Source organism: Terrapene carolina, unplaced genomic scaffold (genome assembly GCF_002925995.2).
Source record: "Terrapene carolina triunguis isolate 2854851 unplaced genomic scaffold, T_m_triunguis-2.0 Scaffold66, whole genome shotgun sequence".
Lineage (NCBI taxonomy): Eukaryota > Metazoa > Chordata > Testudines > Emydidae > Terrapene > Terrapene triunguis.
The window spans coordinates 85,431,171-85,441,398 of record NW_020664417.1 but is presented as its reverse complement, the minus strand read 5'-3'; the positions used below and the strand labels follow the sequence as shown (position 1 = coordinate 85,441,398).

Sequence of the window (10,228 nt, the reverse complement as noted above, 5' to 3'; positions counted from 1 at the left end):
GTGTGGTGAAGACAAATTCATTAACATTTGTGAAGTACACAGATACTACAGTGATGAGCGTCATGGAAAAAGGCCATGACGAAATTTAGCATTTTGTATCTAGGGCAAGATCTGAAGGGGGGGTCATAAATAAGATGTGTTTATGATGCATGTAAAAATAAATATTGAATAGCTGCTCATTCTGTTGAGCACAGTCTTTCCTGTGCACTGACTGAGGCAGACATCCTATGGAAAAAGCGTGTGATCATAATAAAGACTGCATCATAATGCGTGCACAGAAGGGGACCGAATTAAGGTTACACCTTTATTCTGGCATTTCCTAACTATTGAGCACTTGACTTTGTAACATTGTTATTCTTTTGACATGTTTTTATATCATTTTCTACATTTTAAAACGCAAACAAGAAAATTCCATTTTTAGGGACCAGTATGGTCCCTAACTGCCTCATTAGCAGGATAGGACCCTTTAGATCCACAATACAGAATTTTGCAACTGAGAACTGCAGATGGCTTTATGGGAAGTCGTCAGCACATTTGAGCTGTGTGATCATGAAGAAGCCTACATTTTAGTCACGGGTATTTTTAGTACAAGTCATGGAGAGGTCATGGGCAGTAAACAAAAATTCATGGCCCATGACCTGTTCATGACTTGTACCATATACCCCTGACTAAATCTTGGGGGCAGGGGGCAGCCTAGGGTGTGCCATGGGTGCTCCTGGGGTGACCCAGGGGGTGCTGTGGGGGTGTGTTGGGGAGCAGGCGGGACCCCTGGTGGGGGTGGGGGTTGATGGGGATGGCAGACTCCCTACCCGGCTCCTTGCGGCTCCCCAGAAACAGCGACATGTCCCTCTCCTAGCTCCGTGTGCTGCCCCTTCCCCAAGTGCCAGCTCCACAGCTCCCATTGGCCGGGAACCATGACCAATGGGAGCTGTGGGGACGGTGCATGTGGGTGGACGCAGCATGCGGAGCTAGGAGCTGAGGGAGGGATATGTCGTCGCTTCTGGGGAGGTCCCCAAGGTAAGTGCTGCCCAGAGCCCTCACCCCCTCCTATGGCTCATCCCACATTCCTGAGCCCCTTCTCACATTGAAACTCCTGCTGCCGGGGGGGGGGGAAGAAGAAGAAGAGTGTGTCACAGTGGCCTGAGACTGCCCCAGTAGCGGCTGGTGTGGCTGGCCCGGGGGCTGCCTGAGCTGCTCAGACAGCCCCGGGCCAGCTGCATCTGTTGCTGCAGAAGTCACGGAGGTCATGGAATCCGTAACAAACTCATAAGCCTTAGTCATGAAGTATGGTTAGTTTAAATGGAAACTTCTGAGAGTTCCAGTACCAACTCTGTCTGTACATGCTTAGCAGAAGCTTGTTAGACTTTTTCAGAAGTTTATAAATTGGACAAACTTGGGTGTATTTTTTTCATTGAGCTGCAAAAGCCAAATTGCTGACACCAGTGACCAAACACACACACACACCCTCCCACAGTGAAATATCAGTACCCTGATCCAAAGCATGAAGGCAATAGAGTTTCTCAGTGAAACTGTGTAAGAAATTTTTTTTAAATCTTTAAGATATACTGTTCCCTAACTGGTTCTCAGAAATAGTCAAACTGTTTTGGTGAAATTTTCTAAAATATTCATCCAGAATCAGATGCATGGAATGGGGAAATTCAGCCCAAATGGTTAGTTTGGCAATATAAACAACTGAAAATAAGATCTATAAAGGAAAGCATTAGGCAACATCATTACCAGCAAAAAACTCTGTAACATGAATAAGGCTCTGTGGTGCATATGGATAATCCTTAAGAGCTGCAACTGAATACTGGAGTCAATAGCCTAGATTTAGGCAGTTTATATAATTGGCAAGGTTATCATCCACTCCTAATTTGTTATCCTATTTTTTAAAAAGCTGCCTGCATGCTGCTATCCAAGCTCTTTTATTACTTATCCCTTACTTTGCTGTGATAGTTGTAAAGTTAGCCCCTGCCTCTTCCCCCCAGAACACTTTAATTTATTTACAGTAACTGCTCACGTGTGTGACAGGATGCCATATCTAAGGACTTGTCTATATGTGGAAATTTAGCTGCATAATACATTGGTATAACTACATTAGTGCTGGTATAATTGTGAAGGTAAATCTACCGATGTAGAAAAGGCTCAAGAGTCATATCTGTTCTTCTAGTGGGAATAAGAGCAAATTAGCAATTAGGCTAAATTCTGTTTTAATATACAATTCTGTATTTTTTGGGGTAGTTGGAAGTGTTAAGTTTCACAAGTAAACTTGCTTTTAAATAGTTAAACTAAATACAGATTTGTCCATTTAAATAGTCATATAACAGTGCATATTTAATACATTGCAGAAATAACGTGTTAAATTCCTGGAAATACACCTAATTTAACAAAATTAAATTGTAGAGAATCAACGACAACGAAGAAATCTTGGGTTAAGAAGCCAACGGCAATCTGACAGCTGTGTATTAAGTAGTGATGATGAAGATGAATCAAGAGATAATGATGTATACGTAACAAACAAGGTGTCTGGAGATTTAGAAACACTGGAGGATGAAACTGCAAGTTCAAGGTATGTACCCTATGCTACTTCCTGTTGACATGTAAAATGTAATATTTATATGTAAAAAAAATCAAAAACTTTGTCATACTGAAAAGGAGGAGTGAAGTGGCATCCTGTATGTGGCTTAGAATCTCCTTTTTGACTCTGTTAACCTATTCTAAAGCTTCATATTTTCTCCTTTTATGAGAGAATGGGAATATTAAAGCTGCTATTGAAATACGGAAAAATGGAACAATATATTTAAATATTGAGACGATATCTGGTTTATTTTTTGGATTAAAAGTCAACTGAAGACACAGTTCAGAGACGTGGCAAGAGGAAATGCTAATCAAAAGCCACAAATTGTAACTTACAGCATTGTTCTTTCATACAAAGCTCAAGGACCACAGTGAGGTAGGTAACTATTTTCACTGGTGTCCTAAAGGAAGTGAGAATACCCACCAAGATTTTTCTTCTAAACCTTTTATCATTTTTATAGCTCTCCTCTGAACTCTCTCCAATTTCTCCTCATCGTTGTCAAGTACGGTGGCCAAAACTAGATACAGTACTCCCATTTTAGGCCTCAGCTGTGCTGAATAGAGTAGGACAGTTGCATCCCATGTCTTACCTATAACAGTTCTGTTAATACAACCCAGAATATTAGCCTTTTTTCAACTGCATCACATTGTTGCTCATTCAATTTGTAATCCACTATAAGCCCCAGACCTTTTCTGTAGTACTACCATGTAGCCAGTTATTCCCCATTTTGTAGCTGTGCGTTTGATTTCTCCTTCCTAATTGTAGTATTTGGTTCATATCTTTATTGAATTTCATTATGTTGATTTCAGACTAGTTGTTCGATTTGTCACGGTCATTTTGCCCGCTAATCCTGTTCTCCCAAGTGCTTGCAACCCCTCCCAGCTTGGCATCATCCGCAAATTTTATAAGTATACTCTCCACTCCATTATCCAAGTCATTAATGAAAATATTGAATAGTTCTGCTCTCAAGACTAACCCCACTAGATACACCCTCCTAGTCTGACAGCAAACTATTGATAACTACTGAGTATGGTCTTTCAGCCATTGTACACCCACCTTATAATAATTTCACATAGATCACATTTCTCTAGTTTGCTTATGAGAGTGTCATGTGGGACTGTAACAAAAGCCTTACGAATATCAAGATGCGTCACTTAAAATGCTTCCTCATATCCACTAGACCTGTCATAGAAGGAAAATAGGTTGGTTTGGCATGATTTGTGTTTGACAAATCCATGCTGGCTATTCTTATAACCCTATTATCCTCCGGGTGTTTATAAATTGTTTCCTTTGTTCCAGTATCTTTCCAAATACCGAGGTTAGGCTGACTGGGCTATAACTTCTCAGGTCCTTTTTTTTTTTTTTTAAGGTAGATACTATATTTTCCTTCTCCCACCTTCTGGGACCTTGCCCATTCTCCATGACATTGCTTCAGCTAGTTCTTTAAGTACCCATGTACAAGCATAATTCATACAATGATTACCTATACATTTACCTTGGGGTAAAACAAGGAATATGTTCCCAAAGGGTACACATAGTTTATCACTAGAATCATGTGATGTAATTACAGCCCTGAGACTGAATCTAGTCATCAGTCTACCATCAGAATCCCAATTTGAATTGCTGAATTAAGCTAATGTTCAATAATTAATGAAATACAGTTTAGCTGTAGTCACTTTCCTCCTTTGATTAGAATATGCCAAGATTATAATACAAACTTCAGTGTATAATAGAAATATGGAAAGCCTGTGATAGTGTAATTATATTATTTGAAAATAAATCTTTCTTTCCATGTCCACAAATGCAAAAAGGATCCTTCATCCTGCAGAGCTTTTCAAATTTTAGTCACTTCAAGAACTAATGCCTACTGATTCCCAAAAGAAGGGGTAAGAGGAGAATGAGGGTGCCAGATGATTTCAAGATTAAGCAGCCCTCTCTTGTCTTCCCCTGATCGTTCTAAATTTAAAACCTACAGAGACACATTTAATATTTTTTTTTTTTTATAATTGAGCTAGCTAGCCATCTTCATGTGACCTCTCTCTCTAGGGATCCCTCTGACTTTGAAAACTACTTTTGGGGAAAACCTTTCAACTTTTTTCTCTGAGAGCTCTCTTCACTAAACTTGCCAGGTAGGATGTTGTGGACTTCAAATTCTAGAAACTCCCAGTCCCCAAATTCAGGCACAACGTTTTCATGTAGAAGGAATATTCCAGCATTCAGTTATTCTACTAAATCTAGTGTAGTCTTCAATTCTGTATTACACATTTCTTCCTTTCCCCTCACCTATATAAATATCTAATCTGCATATTACTGCTTTTAACACTTCTTCTCTGGCACAGAGATCTGCAGGTGGAAGCTGTGGGTCAGAGGCTGAAAAGAGGCATAAAATAGCTTGAAGTCTAAAAACTCTGTTTGAAAGCAATAGCTCAGGCAGCACATAATAGGTCTGAGCTCCTCAAGTGGTACAATTATTAGGCAGGAAGCTGATTGGGCAGCCCCCTCAAATTAACCCTGAAGGAATGATAGTGTTAGATGTGTCGGAACACTGCCAATGAAGTGATTCAAACTTTGAGGATCAGCATGTAACTTTGTGTGTGATGTGAATTCAGTGCTCACTAAAGCAAGGGGGAAACTACACTGGCTGCAAGTAACCATTGTGCAAACTTTTAAAAATGCCAAAAGGTCACTTCTGACCTAAAAATCTGGCTCCCCCAACTACTGGAATCTGTTGGTCACCAGACATTATTTGGGTTTACCTTATTTGGGATAGTAGATAGCTTAATCATTGCTTAATGGAATAAGACCATGAAACTAACTTTTGTCTTGAGTCATAGAGTTTAAATGCTAATATACAAATCCACTATTCTACCTACCTCTCAGGTAGCTTATAGCCATATACACTTTGGTGGCTGAGGACTTGCATATATAAAGCAAGATGAATTGTGATGAGAATAACTTGCAAAAGGCGCAGCATACTACTTTTGCCCTGGGAACTCCATCACCCCATCCCTGCCATTCCTCCTCCTGCCCCTGCCATAGCCCCTTTTCTGGGACTTGCTGGGAGGCTGAGTAGGGCAGCCTGTGGTTGTTGTAGATAGTGCCTGTGCCTGGACAATTCCCTCCTACCCCACATGATGCACTTCTAAAGCCCTATGCACTGCTGTAGAAATATACGGGGTCAGTAGCGTAGGGGGAAATCCCTTCCTAGGACAGAATATTGGTGTTAATCAGAAATTGTCCATCTTTTATTTTAACTTATTTTCCCAGTTTATTTTGGATCACTTTTTAAAAATCTCCTATGCAAGACAATAATATGGCTTACTTGAAACCGACCATCTTGTGTCTAAGTGTAGATCTGAAATTGCTAAATATAATGGACATGAGAGTGCACATCTAAATGCTTCTGTGTTCTGCCATCCCTAGAGCTATCAATCTTCTATGAAGTTGGGTACGAATGACATAAATGGTCCTGGAGTGTGGTCAGGATGGATTGATATGAATCATGATTAAAATCAGTGATTTATATCAGCGAGTAGGAAGGTTTGATTTTAAATCTATTGTAATTGTGTTTTGCACTTGTACTTTGTGCTTGCTTTTTTTCTCATTAGTTGGTAACCATTAAAATATTATTTGAAATGAAATATAGCCTTGACACTAAATTTGGTGTTTCTTTTTGCTTACCCAGAGGAAATACTGTATGCGTGTTTATTTAAGTAATTATAGCGTAACGATACTTTTATACAGATTCTCTATTTTTACATTTTTTTTATTGTTAGAAAATGGTGAATGATGCCTAATTTACTAGGTGGTTTAACTTGTGATTTGTGTCCATCTCTGAATGGAAATTCAAACACAATTCAGAATGCACAAAAACAGCATTTTAAATGTTTGTTAAATTACATGACATAAGAGAAACGTTTATTTAAACAAAGGGGAAGTATGTGTCTGTAGTTGATGAAGTGAATGGATTGTTTCTGGTCACCATGTCCTGGAAGATTTTATTTTTTTTTATTTTTTTTTTTAGAACTAGTAGAAGCCTCCTCTCACACCCACTTTTTATTCGAAGATTGGAAGAAGAAAACAAGATTTCCTGCTCTTACCACTCCCAATTGCTTTCTGAACTTTGAATGAATTAGTCACTAAAGTGAACTAGTTGAATAAACTGAAATGACAAAAACAACCTCTTCTGCAAGTGCAGAGAGACTAAGTGCTGTCAAAAGCTGGCTTAGCACTTCAACAAACACTGATTTCAGATGTTTAGCCAGTAGCTTCCACCAGTGCAGTGGTTAACTTCCTTTAAAACTTGGCAAGAAACGTACTGCTTAATATTAATTTTTGCATTTAATATAAATGATTCTAAGAAGTTTAGGCCTTAACATAGGTTGTATTCATTTCAAATTTAATTTTAAATAGGTTTGTTTTTAAAAATATACCAGTGTTTAAATTTTAAAAAATCCATTTTTTAAAATCCATTTTTATCCACCTTGAGTGGTGTTACACTCCAATATGTGCCTGTATTCTAGCATGTTATCACTGCCATCAACTTCAGCAGTCCAGCCACTGGTGAAAATATCTGCAGTGGAGAATGTTAAAGGGAAACTCAACAGAGCTTAAAATAAACAATAAATAAAATTTTCAAGCAGGCTTCATTGTGCTCTCCATGATCACTCAATTCATACTCAGTAAGTTCATGAGCGCCCATCCTCCCTCCAGCCCCTTTCTCTTTGCTTATTTACTTCTTATCTAATAGTTTATGTGGTTTTGTTGCTTGGTATATGAGATGATGTGATGAGCCTCAGCCAGGAGAGGGATTTGGAGTTGAAATGTTTGCATGCTGTTCTAAAATGAAAGAACTTGGACTAGTTTAGTTAACCTGTTACAATGTGCTTCTGCAAGGAACAGCTAGTTCTAGAATTGTGAACTCTGTTCCAAAAAGCTTCTGGAGACTGCCTTGCCCTTCTATATGCTACGTGTAACCTGTACAGTGCTGTAAATTACCACTATTTTCAAAAGTTACTTCTTTGTTATTAGGACAATTACAGTGGGGATGAGGGGGAAGAAATGGTAAACATGAAAAGGATGAATGAAAATAAGGGCCTTCTCCTATGAGGTGTAGGAGACCCTAATCTCATTAATGTAACAAATTGAGAGTCTAACATGAGCATGCCCCAGGTGAGCATTTGATTCAGTATAATAGAAGTTGGCCTAAAGCCTAGTTTCTTGAGGAGAAGAGGTTCTTGCTTGAGGCAAACACAAGGACACAAAATAACCAGATATTATTGTCTGAAGTTTCCAGTGCATAATAGAACTAACATATTGTTTTGGGGGTTTTTTAGGCCTTCAGGTACCGTTAGTTGTCCAATTTGCATGGATGGATACTCAGAGGTAAGAATCTACACCTTGTCTACAATATTTTTTTTGTTCCACTGAAGGAAGAATTAAAATGTGAGGTACAGAATCACTACACTTGTTAGCTAGTTGTATTTGGAGAGTCAACCTATTGTACACATTAGAGAAAATCTTAGTTTTTAAGTCAGTGCATAAGGGTGATAGCATCTTCTCCAGGAGCTTTTTTTAGATATTCCGTTTTTTCTTAATAGAAGAATAAAGTAATTATGATAATGTAGCATATTTCAGTTTCTAATATTCCTTTACTACCTGCATTAGTAGACTCTTCCATTCTCAAGTTGTACTGTTGTTTAGTAGCATGTTTGTCACCTCACTGACTGCTCCTAGTGACTAAGACTCTGAATTGATAAATTTTGCAAGTATTTAAATGGTAATTGAAATCTGATACGTTGAGCCATATATCATAAAAACATCATATCTGGCAGTATATTTGTTAAGAGCCAGCTGATGACAATACATGTTTCCATGTTAAGTCTTGAATAAACAGCGCTAAAGTCACCGAATATTATGGATTGCAAAGATTTGCTCTTACACAGTTGTGTTATGTAATCCAATATTGCTCTTGTGCAAAGCCTTTCTCATAGACTTCAGCTTTATAGTTTCTTCTCTTTCAGATTGTACAAAGTGGACGACTTATCGTGTCAACCAAATGTGGCCATGTCTTCTGTAGTCAGTGCCTCCGTGACTCCCTTAGAAATGCTAACTCTTGCCCAACTTGTAGGAAAAAACTCAATCACAAACAGTACCATCCAATTTATATATAAGCACTTGAATTCTTCTCAGGACAGCCTCAACTGGATCTTGATGAAAATGTCATGCATTTGTGATGCCTTGAAGATTAAAGAAGCAACAGGTTGTATGCCCACCCAATTCTAGTAAAATGGATTTTTGGAGAATTAACTTGTACATATCTAAACCGCTTTCTTATGGTCCAGTCATACTGTCAAAAGTAGCTTGTTCGTGTTAAAAGTTCTTGAAGGTCTGCAAACACAGGTCGGTATGTGTCACCAATGAAGCAGCTGATGTTCTGTTTCCCTCTACTTCTTTTGAAGTGCTTGAACATGAGTTCTGGATTTTTATTTTTAATATATTTCTTAAATGCTTGTAATTACTCGTGCTCCCTTCCCCTCCGCCCCCCGGATAAATAAGTTACATTGCCTACAGTATGAATAAATGCTTTCATTTTAATCGTATCATGATGCAGGTGGCAGGCAGCAAATTACTGGAGAGCACTCTGCTGCTGAAGCATGTAGTTTTACCTGCAGTGCAGTTTGTCCAAACAGAATGAGTTGTGTGACAGGCAAAAACTTAATGTAATATTAAATTGTATACCAGGGTAATGCATTGAACTAATATGCTGTTAGCCAGCCACTAACCTTTCCTTAACTGGAAGTCTTGCAGACCTATACTTATGGGCTCTATGAGGTCTAGAGTAGATCGCCAAATTACAACTTTCACATGATGAAAGTATTTCATTTCCAGTATATCTTAACTGCCCAAGAATTACTTGATTTGAATCGCAGTATTGAAGTGTTTCCTAATCTGTGGTGAGATGACTTCTTGCTTTAATACTGTTCAGTGCTTCCCTACCATCATAGCTGAGCAGTAAATAAATGCTTTTCTCTGGGCATGCTATTTATAAAAAGGTTTTCCTTATTCTCAACTGAATACCAGACTAGACAAATCTTGGTCCTCTCTAAAGCATACCTAGTGTAATGTTTAAAGTTCAGTACATTCACTTTGCTGTGTATTCTGCTTCTATACTGACAGGTTTTAGACATATACAATGCTAACAGTACACTGATATGTTTAATCTTAAATATATGTAATTTAGGCTTCAATCACTGGCTTGGTATTAATGATGTTGGGGTAGGAATGCTGAAAGAGTGCAGTCTAATTGGTCACTCATTGTCCTGAGGATTAAAATGTGCAATAAAGCTTTTATTTATTTTAAAAAGAGCTATACATGTTTTTGGTCAGGTGCATGTTGTGTCAAAAAGCTGCATCTGACTCTGCACCATTAGCCAGTTTACCATTTATTTTCAGGACTGACTGCTGAGTGCTATACAATAGAATTTTTATTTCAGCACAAAATTACAAGGAGAGATGGTGCCTGGGTGAATTGATGCATTTAACTGTAATACTTCTATATGTGGGCAAGATGTTAACATCAGTTTTCTATGATCTCTGTACATACCTGACACTTGGGCCAATGTTTTGTTCCACAATACAATACAATAT

At 38.4% G+C, this 10,228-nt stretch overlaps 1 protein-coding gene across 1 annotated transcript; it reads left to right on the top strand.

The window, feature by feature from the left end:
- Positions 1 to 914: 914 nt before the first annotated feature.
- On the top strand, positions 915 to 9,073 carry RNF4 (ring finger protein 4). The gene is made up of 4 exons (XM_026648136.2): positions 915 to 1,017; positions 2,395 to 2,569; positions 7,915 to 7,963; positions 8,602 to 9,073. Exons 1-4 carry the CDS (start codon positions 915 to 917, stop codon positions 8,749 to 8,751), a joined length of 477 nt encoding a protein of 158 aa, XP_026503921.1. The 3' UTR covers positions 8,752 to 9,073.
- The last annotated feature ends 1,155 nt before the right edge of the window (positions 9,074 to 10,228 follow it).